Raw genomic sequence first — 22,488 nt, forward strand, 5'->3', positions numbered from 1 at the left:
CCAAGAGTAAAAATTACTATAACAAAGAAATTTCACACACATGATCTCACTTTAGCATTTAATTCTCAGCCCTGGCTTTTGTGGCTCAGTGGATTGAGTACTGGCCTGTGAAGCACTGGTTTGATTCCTGGTTGGGGTACATGCCTGGGTTGCAGGCCAGGTTACCCGATGAGGGGTTCACAAGAGGCAACCACACATTGACGTGTCTCTCCCTTTCTTTCTCCCTCCTTTCTCACTCTCTAAAAATAAATAAATATTTTTTAAAAGCTCTTCCTATTTTAAAAAAAGAGTTTAATTCTCAACTCTCTGAGGTACATTGAACAGATGATAACACTTCATTCTGAAATTATGGCTTAAAAGTAAAGATGCTTGCCAAAAGAAAAAGGAGGTGAGAAGAATGGTCAAACTGGAAGAAAAAACTGAAAAAATACACATCAAAATATTAACACTGAGGCCAATTTAGTGGCCAAAGACAGGAAATTTATATATCCATGAGGATAACAACCACATTGACTGAAAGACATCAAGTATGTGTAAATCTATGATATAAAAATACTGAAAACAGAAACTGATAGGCCATCATTAAGGATGCTTAATGGACCAAATCACTATTTTGAAAATTGGTAAATAAAAGTATCAAGCATTTATCCCAACTTTCTTAGAAGAGCCCACTTGGTAGTTAAATAGAAAATATAGGGAAATTTTTCTTTATTGAAATATTCCAGCTAATAAATGAAGATGGGATGATTAAATTAGAATATCACCCTTTTGCAGCCTAATGAATTAACAGACTAGATATTAACAGTGAGCACTAACATCACAAAAGGAGAGAGAGATAGACAACAAGACATTCTGGACTTTTTGATTAAGAAGAACCCAACACCACCCATGTAGTAGCCTTAGAAGTAAAAGGAGAAAGAGAAGGAGGAGGTACAGCAAGGGGGTGGAGGAAAGGGAGGAGGGAGGAAGAAGAGGAGCCGAACAAGTTTCTAACTTCAACATTAGATTCATGATGTTGAATCTAACATCAACATTGTAGGGAAAATATACATAGTCTGTCCAGAAAAAGTGCAGCCATTGTTAATATAATGAGAACAGTTTGTGCAACATCCATGTAACCTGGCACCCAAGGAGAGTGGACTGGAATATGCATGTGTGAACAATGAAGACTTCATTGCACTAGTTGGTGGGGGCAGTAGACACCATGGAGTATGTACTGTGTGCCTGTAGCATTCGAAATGACTGAGCAAGTATACAGCAACAAATCTGCACCAAATTTTTATATTGAGCTTGAACATTCCTGCACGGAGGCTATTCAGATGATTCAGAAGCCTTTCGGGGACAATGCAATAATTGTAGCATGAACAAAAGTGTGGAACACTGCAAAGGTGGTTGAGAATCTGTTGAAAGTGATCCGTGTTCTGGAAGGCCTGCAACAAGCAGGACACCTGAGAAGGTTGAAAGTGTACGGGTAGCAACCAACAAAGACTGGCTACTGACAGTGCGAGAACTAGAAACTGATCTGGGGATTCAAAAAACTACTATGTCCAAGATTTTGACACAGGATCTTGGCATGAAATGTGCCATGGCAAAATCTGTTTTGTAGCTTTTGCTGCCAGAGGAGAAGGAACATCGTGATGTACTTGCTGCTAATGACTTGACTCAAGCAGCTACCAATGAACAAGATTTACTCAACTAGGTCATAAGCAGAGGGGAATCGTGGGTCTACGGCTATAACCTGGTAACAAAGGCCCAGTCATCTGGTTCTCCATGCCCAAAGAAGGCGTGGCAAAGCCACAGTAAGATCAAGACAATGTTAACTGTGTTTTTTGACTGGGAAGGCGTTCTCCATCATAAGTACTCCCCTCCATGCCAAACAATTAATAAGGGAGTACTACCTTATTAATTGGTCTTCATTGGTTGAAAGATGCACTATGATGAAAACAGCTGCAGCTATGGGCTACTGGTGATTGGCAGTTTTATCACAACAATGTCCCCATTCATGCATAACATCTCATGTAGAGTTTTTCGGTGAAACATCAAATCACCCAGGTGACTGAGCCCCTCCTACAGCCCAGATTTGTCACCCTGCCACTTCTGGCTTTTCTCAAAACTAAAATCACCTTTGAAAGGGAAAAGATTTCAGACTGTTGATGAGATTCAGGAAAATACAATGGAGCAGGTGATGGTGATTCCAACAAAGGATTTACAGGGTGTTCTGAACAGTAGAAGAGATGCTGGGAAAACTTTGTGAGGTGCCAAGGCACCTGTTTTCAAGGGGACTGAGGCGTCATTGTCCTATGTACAGCGTTTCTTGCATCTCATATCTTCTCCAATAAATGTCTCTATTTTTCATATTGCATGGCTTGATACTTTCTGGACAGACCTCAAGAACATGTTAAACTATGCCACAGGAATAGAATCAGCAAAACCCAGTCTGGAAACAAGATATGACCCAGTTTCTTCAAGAAACAAACTGCAGAGTATGGGAGATGAAGGTGAAACCTATAGGTGAAAAGAGACAGCCCTAGCAGGGTAGCTCAGTCAGTTACGGCATCATCCCTATACACCAAGGTTGTGGGTTTGATGCCCTGTCAGGGCACATACAAGAAAGAACCAATAGCCCTGGCTGGTGTGGCTCACTGGCTGGAGCATCATCCAGTAACCAAAAGACTGTGGGTTCAATTCCCAGTCAGGACACAAACCTAGGTTGTGGGTTCAGTCCCTGCTCTGGCCACATATGATCCGCAGGCACAATCCCCCAAGTGTAATATCCCCTATCCAGATGCCTACGAACCCCAGTCTGGGCATGTGTGGAAGGCAACCAATTGATACCTGTCTCATATCAATGATTCTTTCTCTCCCTTCCCCTCTCTCTAAAAGCAAAGGAAAAAAAATGTCCTACGGTGAGGGTTTAAAAAAAGGAATCAACCAATGAATGCATAAGTAAGTGGAACAACAAATCAATGTTTCTCTCCTTTCCTAAAATCAATCTTAAAATGTTTAAAGACACATAACAGAACTATCAACCAATAGCAAATGTGTGGACCTTATTATAATCCTGATTCAAACACTCAAACTGTAAAAAAGAAAAAAACTGTAACATTTCTGGACCAACTGGAAATTCAAATGCTAGATATTTATACAATGTGATATTGGTTTTGTGGGCTAATTTTTATTTATTGATTTTTAAAGTGAGAGAGAAAGGGAGGGCAACAGGAGGGGAGAGACAGACAGACATTAATTTGTTCTTCTACTTATTTATTGTGGGGTTTCCTCCCACATCTTAAAGACGTGCACATCAGGGCTAAGTTGGTACATCTAAATTGCCCCAGTCCATGTGGGTGTGAGTGTGGGTGTGGGTTTGAGTGCACCTTGCGATGGAAGAGCATTCTATCCAGGGTGGATTCCCACTTGCACACTGAGTTGCTAGGAGAGGCTCCAATTACTCATGACACTGAACTGGAATAAGCAGATTGGAAAACTATCTTGTTTTTATTAATTTTTCTTAAATGTATGCACAGCTTACATTTATTTCCATATTTAATATTAGAAGTGTTTGGGGGTTTTATTTAAAGGTTAGGCGATGATTCTGTGACCAGAAATATGCCACAGGACCTTAACTTTTATTTATGTCTGTTAGCCTATGGTAGAATTGGTTGTTATGCATCATTTCACTCCAAGTCGCAGTTTCTGAGAACTTTTCAACTACGTTAAGTGAGGATTTATAATTATATAGGGTTATCTGTAGCTTCAAGCATCCACTGGGGGATCTGAGAACCTATCCCCGCAGATAAGGGGGGACTCCTATGTCGACCATACTGCACTTTTTAAAAAGTTTATAAACAGGCAAAACTTATTCTCAGTTTTGCTGTGAACCTAAAACTGCTTTTAAAATAATCAAGTTTGTTCATTTAAAAACAGTAAACTACTCTATGGTATTGGGGTCAAATAATGTTACCTTTGGGAAAGCGGGAAGGAGTAATAACAGAGGAAGGATAAGGTGGGTGCCTGGGGCTGTTAGCAGTGCTCTATTTCCTGACGTAGGTGGTAGTCACGTGGGTATGTTCACTTTGTAACAATTCAGTGAGACTTACACTTAAGATACATGTACTTTCTGTACATATGTAATAAGTGAATAAAAATATATATAGTATACAAATAGCAACTCTGATTTTTAGTAAAAGTCCACTAGAAAATATGTATAAAACACTCCCCAAACTTAAAGAATCTTGCTTTAAAAATTGGAAAAAATAGTATAGTATTTTCCCACTCCAGCAGAGCCTTAACTTATTCTGCTTATCCCGAGTCAGATCTAACAGTCCTGTTGGATTCTGGGTTTAAATAAGAAAGGAGATATTTTAAAATTTATCTAGATTCTTTGGGTTCTTATCTACTACCTAGATATGTATCATAAACAGACACAGAGGAGGTACTCAACAAATATTTACTAATGATATACAGCCCAAACTTTAAACAAACTTGCACAGCAAAGTCTGAAGTATAGCACAGGTAAAATAGGATAAAAACTCAGTCTGTTGGCCTAAAGAGGGCAACTTCCAGAAATTCTTCTTTCACAGAATTACAGAATGTACTGCTTACAAGGAAGAGAATAATTTATGACAACAGCTATCTATGGCAAAGGAAATTGGTGCTTCCCCCTTCACTGCTGCCTGGCTCAGACAAGGTACAATCAACTTCCTGATGCCACAACTAAGCCAGAGGAACCCAGCAGCAACTCTGCCTATAAGGGCAGGGACTATGATGTGATGTAAACCCAGCAGCAAGGAGTTAGCGGAGGAAGATGACAATAACATTGGGGGAAAATTGAGAAGTATTTGACTCTAAAATCTAAACTCTAAAGTCACTACTACTCCTACTTTCCAAAGTGACAGTAAATCAAAATACAAATGACCCTGAAAAACTTGGAAGTTAGGGACACTGAACCCCACTCCCACAGTGGGGTTAACTTAACTTTACCTCCTCAAAAATCTTAGCTACTAATAATAGCCTGCCATTGACCGAAAGTCTTACTGATAACATAAAGTCAATTAACACATATTTTGTATGGTATATGTATTATATATTATATCCACACAATCAAGTATGCTGCAGAAAATAAAATGTTAAGAAAAATCGTAAGGTTCATCTGAGTTTTTTCAAATTGTCACAAATCTCCAAATATTGTTCCAACATGTTTACTGAAGAAATCAGCATACACATGGACCTACATAGTTCAAACTCGGAGTCTTTCAAGGTTCAACTCTGTGTCTTTGGGGTCTCATGTGTCCTGAGTGTCCATCAGCATTCACCTAAGAGTTTTTCAATAGTATCCTTTCAGTTAAATAGATGGCTATGTGATGATAAATTATGATAAACTTTTCTAAGGGCAAGTCACAATATTAATCAACTTGGTATAGTTCTCATCACTAGTGACAGTGTTTTGTTCTGTTTTAAAAACACAAGTAATAATACAAAGAATACTACAGGAAAATACCAGTTCAATTTCTTCTACAGCTCACTTCTTCTATCTCTGTGACTTTTTTTTATTGATGTTCCAGTACAATTGTCTTCATTTTCACCCCCCCCCACACACCCCCACCACACCCATCCCTGCCTCCCACCCTTGAACCAACCCCCTTTGGCTTTGTCCATGTGTCCTTCATACATGTTCTTTGATGGTCCCTCCCCCACTATCCCCTATTATCCCTTTCCCCCTCCACTCTGGTTACTGTCAGATTGTTCTTTATTTATGACCTTCCAAATAAACTATATCTTATTTTTTAAAAAGAGAGAAAATTATAGATCAAACTTGAGGGCTGAGTTCTTTGGTCTTCCCCCCCCCCTTTGGTCTTTTTTTTTTTTTTAAGATTTTATTTATTTATCTTTAGAGGGGAAGGGAAGGAGAGAGGGAGAGAAACATCAATGTACGGTTGCCTTTCGTGCGTCCCCTGCTGGGAAGTGGCCTGCAGGGAACCGGCCTGCAACCCACACATGTGCCCTGACTGGGAATCAAACCATGATCCTCTGGTTCGCAGGCCCGCGCTCAATCCACTGAGCTACACCAGCCAGGGCTTTCTTTGGTCTTTTTGATAGTCATAAAATATTACCTACTGGTAAAACACCTACCTCTAATAGAGAACGCTGACCTGAGAGACTTTGAGGCATTTGGTTTGCTAATGGTTCCAGGTAAGAATAAGTATTATGCCAGGAAAACAGCAATGAGCAAATCACACAAAGTCCTGATGGAAATCTTACTGGAGATCCCCAAATATAATAAAACTATCTGCAAGGATGTTCACTATAGCATTTTTTAAAATATATTTTATTGATTATGCTATTTTACTTGCCCTATTTTTCCTCCCCTTTATTGCCCTCCCCGCTGCACTCCACCTCTCCCCACCAACATTTCACACCCCTTAGTTCATGTCCATAAATATAAGTTCATAAATATAATTTCTTTGGTTTCTCCATTTCCTATACTATTCTTAACCTCCCTCTATTTTGTACCTATCATTCATGCTTATTCCCTGTACCTTTTCCCCTATTCTCCCCCTCCCATCTTCCACCCTGCTGATAACTCCATGTGATCTCCATTTCTGTGATTCTGTTCCTGTTATTGTTGTTTGCTGAGTTTGTTTTCAGTTTTTTAGGTTCAGTTGTTGATAGTTGTGAATTTGTTGTCATTTTGCTGTTCATAGTTATGAACATCTTTTTATTAGATAAGTCCTTTGAACTTCTTTTTTTTTTAACATTTCATATAAGGGCTTGGTGATGATGGACTCCTTGAACTGGACCTAATCTGGGAAGCACTTTATCTGCCTTCCCATTCTAAATGACAGCTTTGCTGGATAGAGCAATCTTGTATGTAGGCCCTTGCCTTTTATGACTTTGAATACTTCTTTCCAGCCCCTTCTGGTCTGTAAGTTTTCTTTTGAGAAATCAACTTATGTCCTTATGGGAACTGCTTTGTAGGTAACTGTCTCCTTTTCTCTTGCTGCTTTTAAGATTCTCTCCTTATTTTTAATCTTGGGTAATGTAATTATGATGTACATTGGTCTGTGCTTCCTTGAGTCCATCTTTAGGACTCCCTAACCTTCTTGAACTTCCTGGAAGTCTATTTCCTTTGCCAGATTGGGGCAGTTCTCCTTCATTATTTGTTCAAATAAGTTTTCTATTTCTTCCTCATCTTCTTCTCTTACTGGCACCCTTATGATTGGATATTGGAACATTTACAGTTGTCCTAGTGGTTCCTCAGGCACTCCTCATTTTTTTTTTGAATTTTTATTTCTTCATTCTGTTCTGCTTGAATGTTTATTTCTTCCCTCTGTTCCAAACCATTGATCTGAGTCCCAGTTTCTTTCCTGTCACTGTTGGTTCCCTGTATATTTTTATTTCACTTCACATAGCCTTCAGTTTTTCCCTCTATTCTGTGACCATGCTCAACCAATTCTGTGAGCATCCTGATTACCAGTGTTTTGAACTCTGAATCTGATAGGTTGGCTATCTCTTCATCATTTAGCTTCATTTCAGTCACACATTTTTGTCTTGGCAACTCTTACATTGTAAGGGTTGGAGCCTTAGGCATTCACCAGGGTGGGGCAGCCCACAGAGCCGTGTCGTGGTACTATATGTAGGGGAGGAGTCCAAGATGGAACAAATCTGCTTGCTCACCTCTCAGCCAGCTTTCAGTGACTTTCCCAGCTACCCACAAGCAATTTGGGCCCTTCTGGTGCTGATTCCTGAGGGCATGGGTCTGTGTACATCCTAGGACCCTGTAGGTCTCTCCAGCAAACTCTCTTGTGAGGCTGAGTTTTTCCCTCAATCCCCCGAGATTTTTTCAGTCAGAGGTTTCAAGACTTTATTTCCCTGTGCTAAAGACCTGGGTTGTGTGGACTGTCTCACTCCCCAATTGTTCTTCCCAGTTTATTCACACGCAAATGTGGAACTCCCTGGTCCTCCAGTCACTGCTTTGCTGGGCATCCTCTCTGCCCCAGCTGCCTGTCTCCACCCCTCCTACTGGTCTAAATTAATGTTTCTTCTTTAACTCCTTGGTTGTCAGACTTCCATACAGTTCAACTTTCTGGCAGTTCTGGGTTTTTTTTCTTTTAAAATTTGTTGTTGTCCTTCTTTTGATTGTGTGAGGAGTCAAAGTATATCTAGTTATGCCTCCATCTTGGCCAGAAGTCCACTATAGTATTGTTTATAATATAAAATGAAAAAAATTCTAAATGTTCATCAATATGAAAAGAATTGAATTGCATACATTCTAATGGAATACTCCACAGCCATTAAAAATATAATGTAGATTCATATAAGCTGATAGGCAAATATGACAATTTTTTTAAAAGTTGAATATTATACACATCCAATTGTAGTATCTATATGTGCATATGTAGTGAAAATTTCTAGAATATGCAAGAAACAGTAAACAGTAGATACCTCTGGAGATTGAAAATAAGGATTGGAGACAGGAGAAGTTTTTCCTCTTCGTATCCTAAAGTGGCTAAGTTTCTTATGCATATTCCGTTATAATAAGAACAAAATAATGAAAGTAATGAACAAAAAAGTTAACAATGGTTTGAGGCAGTGTTAGGACAAAGGTAACTTTTATTTTGTCTCTAGTTTCCTTTTTATACTCTTCTGCATTTTCTTAATTTTCTGTGATTAACAATATATTAGCATATCTTGCTTTTCAAATCGCCAAAGCTAGTATTTGTTTTTTATTTTTTAAGTCAAGCATGATCACTTCTGGTTCAAATTAGAGGAGAAAAACACATAGTTCAATTATAAACACTGTGGCAATTACAAAAATATATGAAAAGATTCAATTTTGAAAATGCTTTTGTTTGTAGAAACTAGTCAGGAACACCAAGAGAGTGAAGTTAAAGAAAAATCTTGATTTAGTTTAGTTTACTGGAGTTGCTCATGTAGAACTGGTGCTTAAGGAAGCAAAAAGAAATCAGTATTCTGAAGAAAGCTGTGCCAAACATTTGCAGAAAGATTAAGTAATATCTATAAAAGGGTGGGGTTTTTCAAAAGATTTTATATATTTTATTTTTAGACAGAGAGAAAGAGAGGGAGAGAAACTTTAATGTGTGGTTACCTCTCACATGTACCCTACTGGGGACCTGGCCCACAACCCAGGCATGTGCCCTGACTGGGAATTGAACCAGTAACCTTGTAGTTCACAAGCCAGCGCTCAGTCCACTGAGCCTTACCAGCCAGGGCAAAAGGGTGGTTTTTAAGAATTTTTTCAAGTCTAACCTCAACACTCAACACGGACATCCCTTTTAGAACACTCTTACCACTCATTCAAATTCTGCTTAAAGTATCCTGTGTCAAAAAATTCTTGCACGTTCAGTCAATATGGCAGCATACGCAGACATGGCTTGTGTCTTCACACAACCACATCAAAATTACCACTAAAATATAGAACCATAACTCAGAACTGTCAGAAATTGAGTTGAATGGTAGTCCGACAACTAGGGAATTAAAGAAACCACATTCGTTCAGACTGGTAGGAGATCACAGACGCAGAACAGCCTCGTCCCTCACCCACTTGTGGTGGATAAAAATTCAGGAGGGATATCTCAGAAGCAGAGTCTCAGCCCTACACCCGGGACCCTCAGGCAGGGTTTCAGTGCCAGGAAGATAAGTCCCCACAACTTCTGGGTTCAAAAACCATTGAATCAGTAGAAGAAACTGCTGGAGCCCCAAGCAGTTCCTCTTAAAAAATCCACACACTGACTCACCTACTCAGACTCACTCACTCTGAGCTCCAGAACTGGGGTAGCAGCTTGAAAGACACCAGTAATACACAAGGAGAAACTGAAGTGTCTGGTATCAAGGAAGCAAAAGCCATTGTCCCTCTTCTAAACCCTCCTCCACAGAGCGGGGAAGCTGGTGCTATATCTGAGACTCCATCAGCCTAACACTGTTTGACCAGCCTTGCAGATCCCCAGAGACTCTGAGCCACCCAATTTACAGGCCCACCCAAGCTACTTTTCCATATAAATGGCTGGTCTTGGCTCAGCTTCTCAACTTCCTAAATCCTATCAAACAAGCAACAGCTGGCGTCAGTAACTCCCAGGCCCAACACCATTAGAAGTCAGCCTAGAGTCACAGCTAGCCTTTGCCTGGGAATCTCCAAGCCGAACACAGGCAACAGCCATCTCAGATTGCTTTATAGCTCAGGCAGGGTGGCCCTGGGTAAAACACAGGTGGGGGCTGACCTTGGCCTGCACCACCTGGGAACCCTAAGGATAATGCACTTAATGGACAGCTATAGGCCACGTTGGAGCACCACCACCCTGCCCCAGCACAGCTGATCCTCCACAGAGGGTGGGTTGGTGGCGGCAGTCACAGCCAATCCTTGCAACTGACCGGCCTCGGTAAATCCCTCCTATTGATTTGTCAACAGCAACCAAGGCCCCACTATAAGAGGAGGGTGTATTCAGCCAACATTAAGGGTGCACACTGAATACCCAGCTTGAGTGACAGAGGAGGCTATGTCACTGGACCCCACAGGGCACCTACATTAGACCATACTACCAAGACACAGATTCAAAGCAGCTCTACCTAACACATAGAAACAAACACAGGGAGGCTGCCAAAACAAGGAAACAAAGAAACATGGCCCAAATAAAAGAACGAATGAAGACACCTGAAAAAGAACTAAGCAGAATGGAGATAAGCAATCTATCAGATGCAGAGTTCAAAACACTGGTTATTAGGATGCTCAAGAAACTTAGTGAGGACCTCAGCAGCATAAAAAAAGACCCACTCAGAAACAAAGGATACACTGATGAAAATAAAAAACAATTTACAGGGAAACAACAGTAGAGTGGATGAATCCAAGAATCAATTTAATGATATGAACATAAGGAAGCAAAAAACAACCAACCAGAGCAAGAAAAAAAAAAATCCAAAATATCAAGGATAGTATAAGCAGTCTCTGGGACAACTTCAAGAGTTCCAACATCTTCAGCATAGGGGTGCCAGAAGGAGAAGAGAAAGAGCAAAAAATTGGAAATGTATTTGAAAAAACAATGAAAGAAAACTTCCCTAATTTAGTGAAGGAAGTAGACATGCAAGTCCAGGAAGCACAGAGTATCCCAAACAAAATGGATGCCAAGAGGCCCACTCCAAGACACATCATAATTAAAATGCCAAAAGTTAAAGAGTGAACCTTAAAAGCAGCAAGGGAAAGGAGTTAGTTACCTACAGGGGAGTTCCCATAAGACTGTTAGCTGATTTCTCAGAATAAACTTTGCAGACTAGTGGGATTGGCAAGAAATATTCAAAATCATGAAAAGCAGGAACCTACAACCAAGATTGCTCTACCCAGCAAAGAAATCATTTAGAATCAAAGGGGAGATAAAGAGCTTTGCAGATAAGAAAAATCTAAAGGAGTTCATCATCACCAAACCATTATTAAAAAGAAATGTCAAAGAAACTTATTTAAGAAAAAGATCAATACTATGAACAATAAAATGGCAAAAAACACAATTCTATCAACAATTGAATCTAAAAAACAAATTAAGCAAACAAGAAGAACAGAGGCAGGATCGTGGATACAGACAGCATTTTGCATGGATGCCAAATGCATTGGAAGGGGCTGTGGGGGAATGGGTGATGAGGAGAGGGGATTAAGAAGTACAAATAAGTAGTTACAGAATAGCCATGGGGATGTAAAGTACAGTATAGGAAATGGAGTAGCCAAGGAACTTATACTCATGACCGATGGACAATGGTGGGGATATTGCCTGAAGAATGACTGGGTGGTGCTGGGTGGAATGGAATCAAAGTGGGGAAAATCAGGACAGCTGTAATAGCATAATTAATACAATATAATCTTAAAAAATAAAAATAATCCTCATAAGTATGTTTGTTAAGAACAACCCTAATTGATAAAGTTCTTCCTTACATTAAGCTAATATCTAATTTCCTACAATTTTCAATGATTGGCCAACTTGTCCCAACTCTGTCCTCTTGAACAACAGTTTTCTTAAAGTATTTTCATCTATTATGATCCTCTCCCTCTTAAATTTCCTCAAAACTAAACCTCTTGATTCTTCAAATGACTTCTACACCCTCCATTATTCTAACCATTCTCCTCTGAAGAAATTCTAGTTTCTTAACGTGCGTCTTGGAATCAAATACCCCCACTGATCACAAAATTCCAGATCTTATTGGGCCAGCGCTATTATCACCTTTGTGTGGGTCACCATGAGAATAACAGTACAAGACCAGGTGCCAGGCAGTTTACAATCCATTGACAATTTAGTGGCACTGTTCAGACCATAAGTAATTTATGTATTTAAGAGTTAAAAGTGTATAGAAAGGTAAGATGACTGAGGAATTGAGGAAATTTTCAACAAACAATGTAGATTATAAATTTGGAAAGGAAGTACACATTTTTGATAAGCAGAAAATACAGAAAGAAAACTATTTGGGGAATATAAATCCAGGACAGTGCAGAGACAGGAATGACCCAAGTTAATACTACAGCAAACTACTTGTGTAAAGACAGGCAAGAATAGAACCAAAAAGGAGGGCTGGAGTCAGACTATTTATATCAAGAGCCCTTAACCTGAATGACTGAAGGGTTAGATCAAGAAATTGACTTCTTCATTGAGATGGTCAGGATGATTAAAATCAATATCAGTTTGCCAACTTCTACATCAAATCAAAGACTGCTTGAATTTTGACTATAAAAAAATGTTTCTAATTCAAATCTACTCCAAGATGAACAGAAATTGAGTTGTTCTACATATATCATTACACAGACTTCTTTCAGAAGATGAATCACATTCCTAACTGCTAAAATATGATGCTAAGGAATTCATTTTAGAAAGATTTATTTTGACCCATTTCTGTAGGTTTCGCCAGGATGAATAATTTGCCATTTAATATGAATACTTCTATATAAGGTAGCTGCCTATTTCAGTAATTAATAATCATCAGGATCTCCATTCAAAAGACAATGACCTGCTGGTCTCCAATCCCCCAGGTTCAAAAGAAGAAAAATTTCACTAATGAACATTAAAAGGTTAAGATGTTAGCTAAACAGCAGAATTTCTAGACATGAATACTGCCCGATACAAATAAACAAATAAAACAGCACCTTCTTTAAAGTAATTTAATAGTGCTGCTGCCTAAAGACTTCATAAGGACTAGCTCTGTAATACCGTGTGGCAGTAGAGACTTAAACTGTCCAAGAGTCTTCCACAGCTACTGGCCTGCCGCTGTTCTTGTGGTGGCAGTTGTAACATTCCTCTGTGGGAAAGGAAGTGTTACATGATTAAACATCTTTCTTAGCATAACAGAAAATGAGCATATATGTGTGACAAACACAAGATGTGTTCTGTAGTTTTGTGTGGCTAAGAGATAATCCTTTTGAAACAAATTAAGATTTGTCACGTGTCTTGGATTAGGATAAAAAATGAAATATTTGAGTAAAAAAAAATTGTCCAAGAGTCATTGCAAAACCCAACCTCTCCCAAATCCTGCTACTCAACAGCAGGGATCTGAAGGAATAAATAGACTCCCAGCTGCTGACAGACATGTCTTCCTAAAAGCAAATCAAATTCTCATTAATGAAAAAACAACCATGAACGAAAAAAAAAATCTGTGTGTCTCATAATCCCCAGAAATAGCCAAATCCATTATGGGTTAATGCAGATTTAACAAAACAGTGGAAGAGAACAGAGAAAAGCAGTCCTGTTGGTCAGCAGCTGGGGGAAACTACTTATCAGAGAGATCACAAACAATGCTTCTAATCCACAGGGCCAGAAAAAACATGAACTGTAATTCACCAGTAAAAAAGGTTCAGCCAGAAAGAGATTCGTATAGAACAATTCTCTCTCTCACAAGCCACCTTATTCCATCTGATTCAACACAGGTATGACAGGCCGTAACTTGGAATTTCCCAATATCAAATTCGACTGGTAATCCAAATCTTGCTTTTTCTAATCAGCTCATCTCTAAAATCACAGTCCTTGCATTCATTCAAAACCAGCATTGATCTTCTACTATGTCAGGCATGAGGAATACAAAAACCTGTAAGAAACAGTCTCTGCCCTCTTGGAGCTTAGTCCATGCACCTTGCCTCATCTTAAACCCCAAAGCCCTTGTCTTAAAATATCCTCTTAGATGGATCAAGTGTCCTCAGTGAAAAAGCAGTAAGGTCCCTTCACCTTTAATTACTGTGACAGAAGCTAAGTAAATCAATCAATCACACTTCTTAGGCTCTGTTCTGGAAGGAGAGAAGCCAACACACCTTTGCAAGTGTAATATGAGAAACAGCTTAGCCTAGAAGACTATGGGGAAGGAGCAGGGGATCAGAGCAATAGAGGGGTGCAAGCCAAGAAATACACTGGAAGAAGGGATGTGACAGCTGTCCCACTACGTGTTCAAAGAGTGATTTAAAAAGAAGAAAGATCCTGCTACTAAACCGACTGTAGTTTTAAGGGTGCCGGGAGGAGAAAGAAAAGAATGAGAGACTGCCCACTACTGACAGACCACAACTATCCTCGATCTCCTTGCTCAGTCCACTCTCACTAAAGAAGAGCGCCCATCACTGTTTAATAGGATCTGGGCCTGCCAGCCAACAACACTGTCACATGGCCACCGGAATGGGGAGGTAACAGTCCCTTCACGGGACTGTTATAAATAAGTTAACATAATTTTCCCCAAGGACAGACAGGAAGTGAAGTTTGTAAACGGTGGTAACCCGACGTCTACTGGAAGCGTGTGGGGACCTCTCAGCGACCCCCAACCCACCCTCCCCCGAAGGCCGCGCACTCACCACGCACGCAGAGCAGCGACATGTTCGAGGAGACGGCGTGACTCCGCCGCGCCTCTGCCGGGTCGCCACACTCTCTTCCCTTTCAGCAGGTGCCGGGGCTGCTCCTTCTATCGGCCCCAAGGGTCTGGCCGCTGTTCATGTTCCCCGTCGCAGGCAGCGGTCTGCCACTCCCTTCGACCCGCTCCAATTCTCACCGTCTGAGGGGGTTCCCGATAACTATGAGTACCAGCCGGCAGGCTGGGGACTGGGTGCGGCACCACGGCGCCATCGTTGGGAGGCAGGAGCAACCGGGACTCCCTCCCACCCCTCCACCCGGGATCCTTGCGAGCGCCTGGACAGAGCCAACCCTGGGCGCCCAGCCTCCCAGCCAATCAACTCACGCCCAGTCCACAGGCCCCGCCCCCAGGCACGTAGGAGGCGGAGTCTCCCCTCTTTTCCCTATGGGCAAGAACGGAGGGATCTCCTCCCACTAAGAGGCTTAACCCAAGGAGGGGCGGGGCTTCCCCTCACCTGTGTGAAGTGGGAATTGAAGCCCTCTTCTCCTCCAGTGTGGGCGGGCTTCCTCCCAAAAAACAGGTTCTTTTCATTAGAGAATTTCCATTGAACTTCATTAAAAGGTCTATCCCTTGGCTGATGGAGTACTTACCGGTAATAATTTTAAAAGATCTGTACCACACAGCAGGCATGTTTTTAATTAGCAACGACGGTAAAAAAAAAAAAAAAGGTCTGAAGACCTCAGTTGTCTAGACCTTCATGATCGCCATTGGGTCTCCAATGTCTGGATACTGCCAAGTATATTGTAATCAGTCCAAAATTACCTACTGATTGAAGGATGAAGGGAACAAGGCTTTTTATGCTGGGGACTTCTGGCAAGATGTGATGGAAGGGAAAAAGAACAGAGCAGGAAACAGAAAGACACGTGGTATGATGTACAGGTACACCTCCTCACCCCAAATTCTGATTTAACTGCTTTGGGATAGAGTTAAGGCACTGTATTTTTTTTAAAAGCTCCCCCAGATAATTCTAATGTGATGCCAGATTTTGGAATATGTGCTTTTAATGCCTCATCAGCCCAGCTAAGATTTCAGGCTGTGCAAGCTCTGGGCACCATAGGATTGACAGGAAGGGTCTGTCAATCTAATAGGGTCCTTGCCTTCCAAAAGCAAACCTAGCCACAATATGATGCCTCCCAATGGAATAGGTACTATGAGAATGACACTAGGAGCCTTAAGAAGAAAAGGAGATTTTTTAAAATTTTTATTTTATTGATTATGCCATTACAGTTGTTCTATTCCCCCCTTCATTCCCCTCCACCCTGCGCACCCCCACCCCTACCATTCCCCCCCTTTAGTTTATGACCATGTGTCTCGAGTTCTTTGGATTCTATATTTCCCATACTATTCTTGCCCTCCCCCAATCTATTTTCTACCTACCATCTATGCTACTTATTTTCTGTACCTTCTCCCCCCATCTCCTCCCACTCCCCTGTTGCCAACCCTCCATGTGATCTTCATTTCTATGGTTCTGCTCCTGATCTAGCTGTCCTTTTAGCTTGCTTTTGTTTTAGATGTGTTTGTTAATAACTGTGCGTTTGCTGTCCTTTCACTGTTCATCTTTTTTATCTTCTTTTTCTTAGGTAAGTCATAAGGGCTTGGTGATGATGAACTCCTTGAATTTCATCTTATCTGAGAAGCACCTTATCTGCCCTTCCATTCTAAATGAAAGTTTTGCTGGATAGAGCAACCTTGGTTGTAGGTCTTTGGATTTCATGACTTGGAGTACCTCTTTCCAGTCCCTTCTTGCCTGTAAGGTCTCCTTTGAGAAATCTGCTGACAGTCTAATGGGAACTCCTTTGTAGGTGACTGTCCCCTTAGCTCTTGCTGCTTCTAGGATTCTCTCTTTCATTTTAATCTTGGCTAATATAATGATGATGTGCCTTGGTGTGTTTCTTCTTGGGTCCACCTTCTTTGGGACTCTCTGAGCTTCCTGGATTTCCTGGAAGTCTATTTCCTTTGCCAGATTGGGGAAATTCTCCTTTTTTATTTGTTCAAATAAGTTTTCCACTGGTGGCTGTTCCTTTCCCCCTTCTGGTACCCCTGTAATTCGGATGTCGGAGCGTTTAAAGATGTCCTGGAGGTTCCTAAGCCTCTCCTCATTTTTTTGAATTCTTGTTTCTTCATTCTTTTCTGGTTGGTCATTTTTATCCTCCTTCTGGTCCACTCCTTTGATTTGAGTCCCAGTTTCCTTTCCATTACTATTGGTTTCCTGTGCATTGCCATTCATTTCAATTAGTTTAGCCTTCATATGTGCCTCTAATTTGTGACTAAAATCAACCAGTTCTGTGAGCATCCTGATGACCAGTGTTTTGAACTGTGCATCTGAAAGTTTTGCTATTTCTTTGTCACTTAGATTTATGGGCTCTGGGGCTTTGAGATCTTTTTGAGCCATTTTTGGTCTGTTCACACCCATTAAGTATGAGGAGTGGAGCCTTAGGGGCGGGGTCACTGGGTTGTGACGCTGTATGTGGTGGCGGGGTCAGAGTGGGGAAATGGCGTCCCCCTCTCCTGCTTCCCGCCGCTGGGTGAGGAGCGAAGCCTGAGGTGTTCACCAGGGTAGGGTCGCTCAGGTAGCTGGGTTGTGATGCTGTATGTGGGGGCGGGGTCAGAGCTGGGAAATGGCAGCCGTCTCTGCTGCCTCCCGTTGCTGGGACCCGCTTGGTCGAGGGATCCGCCGGTTGCTCACTGGGTCCACCCTTTGCAACCCCACGCCTGGGATCTATGCACCTGAGTCCGTCTGACCGAGTTTTCCTGTGCAATCCCGCTCCGTCAGCTGCTGATTTCGCCCCTCTTACTGGTCAGGCTGAAGAATTCGTTGTTATCAGACTTCCGAAAAGTTCAATTTTCTGTGTTTTGGCTATGTTTTCTGTTGCTAATATTTTGTTGTCTCTAAACTTGGTTGTGTGAGAAAGCATGGCATCTCCACCTATGCCTCCATCTTAGGGGAAGTCTGCAAAAAGGAGAAGATTTTATCTTTCTAGTGTTTGGAGCAAATTTGGAGCAATACATTGAGGAAGACTTTAAGTAAGGTGCTCAGACAGCCTAGTCAACAGAAATGCCTGACCCCAAGGATAATGGCCAGGCATAGGTAAACATGACTCACCTCCTCACACAACCACATCAAAATTACAACTGAATCACAGAACAGTCACCACTCACAACTGTCAGAAACTGAGTTGAATGGAAGTCTGACAACTACAGAGTTAAAGAAACCATATCCACTAGACTGGTACGAGAGGCGAAGACACAGAATGGGCTGGTCCCACAGCCATGTACTGTGTATAAAAATTCAGTAAGGCTATCTTGGGAGTGAGGAGTCCTAGCCCCACACCAGGCCACCTCAGCCCAAGGTTCCAGTGCCAGGAAAATAAGTCCTCAAAATTTCTGGCCACAAAAAACAGTGGGAATTGAGTCAGTGGAAGAAGCTCCTGGAGTCCCAAGCAGTTCTTCTTAAAGAGCCCACACACATAGACTTCTGCAAACTTCAGCAATGGGGTAGCAGCTTGAAAGGCACCAGTGGTATATGGTATACGGGGAGAAACTGAAGCATCTGGCATCAAGGCAGGAGCTGAAAGACAGCTTTCACCTGGTCTGAAAGGCAGGCACAGGCCATTGTCTCTTTTCTAAACACTCCCCCCCCCCCCCCCACCCCCACCCCACAGAGTCACAGAGCCTGCAGGCAGGTGTCATATCTAAGACTCCATCAACCTGGCTAACGGTGCTTTGCCCCACCCTGGAGATCCTCTGAGGCTCTGTCCCACCCAATTTACAGCTGTTAACTGTGGCTTTTCCATATGAATGGCTGGTCTTGGCTCTTGCTTTGCAACTTCCTAAATCCTTTCAAACAAGCAAGAGTTGGCCTCAGTGATCCCCCCCAGTCCTCTCCCCACACCTATTGCTAAGTGGATCAAGACACAGCACTAGCAGCAGCCAGCCTAGATTCACAGCTTGGCTTCACCATGAAACTCTCCAAGCCCAGCACAAGTAATAGCCATCTCAGATTGCTTTATAGCTCAGGCGGGGTGGCAGCGGGCAAAACACAGGTGGGGGCTGATCTTGGCTTGCACAACCCGGGAAACTCCAGGGCCTGGTCACCTAGTAGACAGCTACAGACCACATTGGAGCACCAAGACCCTGCCCCTGCACAGCTGTTCTTACTTAGGTTGTACACAAGAGGGAAGGTGATGTGGCTGGGAGGTGAAGATTGGCTGAGCAGAGCAAGAGCCAATGTCTAAAGATATGATGTAGGCTCTCAGGCATCTCAGTTTACCAGTTGAAAGTTAAAAGGGAAGGTTCAGCTTTCTGTCAGAGGATAACAACATTTAGCAATCACTGCCTCTACAGAGAACACTCACCACTAATGGCTAGGATTTTGTGCTCAGTAGTTCAGAGCCCCCCCCCCCCCCCCCAGGCAGACTACAAACTGACAAATGGTGTGGAGTCTCTCATTTGCACAGATTGGATCCCTCACAAGGCTACCAAATCAAGAATTTCAGATAAAGTGTTTGAGCAGTTCACCTGCAAATCATGAAAAATATGGTGGGGATCCATCCATAGCACCCTCATAAATTGCATATTGTTACCAGAATAAAAAGTACAAAAAGACATTCACATTGAGGAAAAGATATAATAAAGATGTTTGTATTAGAAAAAGCTCACACTCCCAAATTTTATGAGAACATCCCTTCAGTAAATGCAAACACTGAAAGTGGTTAAACATTTGATAAGAATCAGTCACCTGAGGTTGCCACAAGGACTTCCAGCTGAGGGGCATGTGACTCAGAATACTTCTAGAGCACCAGGGAGTTAGTAGTGCAGTGATCTCTAAGCCCCAGGGACCAGGAAGCAATTAAATCCTAATGCTGGAGCGGTTTCTGATTTTAAAAAATACAAGGCATATTTATTTAAAGATAGTGAGAAAGTGTTCTCATTAAAAAATATTTTAAATGCAAAAAAGAGGACAATAAGGTCCTCTGCCCTCTAGGTACTTAACCAGGACCAGTTATACTTATCAGCATGGTAAGTGTATCTTCAGAATCAACTCAAACAGGGATAGAAAGCCCAATGCTTGCAAGTTTTTCAGCATTTGAATGGAATTCACACTTAGATTTAGCTGAGATGTAGCCAGAAAGTTAGGACTGAGATCCAGAAAATGGGGAGGGAAAGAGGGATGAGAAAAGTAGGTAATGAATCTCAAAAGTATAAGTCCAAAATACCCAAGGTTTGTACTGTTGCCTTCTTGGGAGCGCTCAGGCAAGAGGAGGGGCCGAGGTAAAAATCCTGTTGCTGGAGGATGCTCTACCAAGTTTATACCTATCTTTAAGCCCTGCTCTAAGGCCTTTAAAAGTTTACCTTTCTTGCAGGTTCCTTATCTTTTGAGAAATATCTCCAAATCCCTCCACAGAGAAATTTAATATGAGTAACTCAATTTGACAAATATTTGTTAACTATTTTTAGATCAAGCATAGTGAGAGAATGCAAAAGTAAACAAAGCACAATTCCTTTCCTTAAGTAGTTTATAAGGTGATAGAAAAGATCTGTAAGATAATAATAAGGAGGAACAAAACTAGAACAATAAATATGGAAGTAAGGGAGGAGAGGGACAAACCTTTTAACACTTCCCACAGTGGTGAAGAGCTCAGGATGATAGAACTTGGCATATGATGACTCTGAATACAGTAGAGGACATTTTTTTCTTTGTAGCAAAAGATTGTGTGACAGAGAAAGAGGGAGAGAATTTGAAAGTCAGTTTGGCTATGAGGATGATGCTACAGTTAACTAACAGATAATAAATCTAGGAGGTAGCCCTGGCTTGTGTGGCTCTGTGGATTGAGCACTGGCCTGCAAACCAAAAGGTTACCAGTTTGACTCCCAGTCAAGGCACATACCTGGGTTGTGGGCCACGGCCCCAGTAGGGGGCTCATGAGAGAAACACACACTGATGTTTCTCTCCTTCTCTTTCTCCTTTCCTTCCCCTCCCTCTAAAAATAAATAGATTAAAAAATTTTTTTAATCTAGGAGGCATAGGTTTGGGGAGAAAAATTTGTTTCCATTTAGATATACAAAGTTTGAAATTGTGTGGGATATCCTTACAGATATTTACTCATTATGATGGGGAACTCAAATGTTGGAAATTTTTTAGTTTCGGGTAATAGGTAATAAGCTTAGTAATCAATATATGTAAAAAGCTATTGTTTCAGGAACTAAAGATGTGACTCACCTTGACTCTAGAAGACTGTTTGCCATTCTACCTTTGGGCCTCAAGAGGACTGCAAGCAATCAAGATGGTATCTAAGCTATTGTACTCCAGGGTGAGATGCCCACAACTCAGGACACGGATAAAGACCACCACCCAAGACCCAGATGAAAAAATGTTGCAGCTTTTTATCTGATTAACTTTTTCCCTGAATTCCAATCCCCTTACCTACAGGTACTGCATCATTCAGAGGATCAGTTCAAAATGGAATTTAGGGCTTCCGGCCAAGATAAAGACAAAGGTAGATATGCTTCCTTTCCTTACACAACCAAGAAAAGGATAACAACCAATTCAAAAACAAAAAACAACCAGAACTGCCAAAAAATCTAACTGTATGGTAGTCCTACAACCAAGGAGTTAAAGAAGAAATATTCATCCAGACTGGTAGGAGGGGACAAGATGGGCAGCTGTGGTGGAGAGGACTCAAGCTAGCAGACCAGGTTAGTGAGGTGGTGGCTAGTGGACCAGGTGGTCCCACATTCATATGCAGATAAACCAGTGAGAAATACTGTGTAATCCAGGGTTCCAGTGCAGGATAATAAAGCCTTAAAACCTCTGGCTGTAGCCCTGGCGCCCTGGCTGGTGTAGCTCAGTGGATTGAGCACAGGCCTATGAAGCAAAGGGTTGCCAGTTCAATTCCCAGTCAGGGCACATGCCTGGGTTGCAGGCCAGGTCCCCAGTAGCGGACACATTAGAGGCAATCACACACTGATGTTTCTTTCCCACTCTTTCTCCTTCCTTTCCCCTCTCTCTTAAATAAAACATTTAATAAACCTCTGGCTGTAAGAACCAATGGACATTGCAGTGGGGGAAACTCCCAGGCTCAAAGAAAAATTCCTTGAAAGGGCCCACAGCGTCTTAGGACATACACAAACACACCCACCTGAGACTCAGCCCCAGAAGGGTGCAATTCATTTGTGGGTAGCAGGGGAAATGACTGGAAGTGGGGCAAGAGCCAAGCAAGCGGCATTGTTTCCTCTCTGATCCCTCCCCACAACTCAGTGTTGCCCTGTCCTACCAAATACCTAAGGCTCTGCCCTTTAAACATAACAGGTGCGCCAAGACAAAGAAATATACCCCAAATGAACCGATCAAAACTCTGGAAAAACAGCCCTGGCTGGTGTACCTCAGTGGATTGAGTGTGGGCTGCAAACCAAAGGTTTGATTCCAAGGCAGGGTACATGCCTGGCTTGTAGGCCAGGTCCCCAGTGGGGGCCAATCACATATTGATGTTTCTCTCCCTCCCTTACCCCCCTCTCTAAAAATAAAATATTAAAAAAGAAAAAGAAAAAAACTGGAAAAAACAGCTAAGTGACAAGGGGATAGCCAACCTATCAGATGCAGAATTCAAAACACTGGTAATC

At 41.8% G+C, this 22,488-nt stretch overlaps 1 protein-coding gene, 1 non-coding gene and 1 pseudogene across 7 annotated transcripts in view; 2 read left to right on the forward strand and 1 right to left on the reverse strand.

The window, feature by feature from the left end:
- Window positions 1-15,172, reverse strand: part of UNC13B (unc-13 homolog B) — a 210,726-nt gene extending 195,554 nt beyond the window's left edge. For 2 of the 6 annotated variants that reach the window (XM_037144451.2, XM_037144450.2), the window contains exon 1: window positions 14,813-15,159. In XM_037144451.2, coding sequence (XP_037000346.2) covers window positions 14,813-14,834 — 22 coding nt within the window. In that variant the 5' untranslated portion in view covers window positions 14,835-15,159. Of the gene's footprint in view, window positions 1-14,812 lie in introns of all 6 variants that reach the window. The other 4 variants (XM_037144455.2, XM_037144453.2, XM_053656261.1 and 1 more) reach the window with 3 other exon arrangements.
- LOC119048786 (small nucleolar RNA SNORA41) lies at window positions 13,229-13,361 on the forward strand. Its single transcript, XR_005082391.2, has one exon. It is a non-coding gene; the product is annotated as a small nucleolar RNA SNORA41 (small nucleolar RNA).
- Window positions 15,173-19,228: 4,056 nt separating the features above from the next.
- On the forward strand, window positions 19,229-19,852 carry LOC119048766 (39S ribosomal protein L30, mitochondrial-like; annotated as a pseudogene).
- Window positions 19,853-22,488: the final 2,636 nt, after the last annotated feature.

Source organism: Artibeus jamaicensis, unplaced genomic scaffold (genome assembly GCF_021234435.1).
Source record: "Artibeus jamaicensis isolate MK-2021 breed Jamaican fruit bat unplaced genomic scaffold, CSHL_Jam_final scaffold_1964, whole genome shotgun sequence".
NCBI classification, from domain to species: Eukaryota; Metazoa; Chordata; class Mammalia; order Chiroptera; family Phyllostomidae; genus Artibeus; species Artibeus jamaicensis.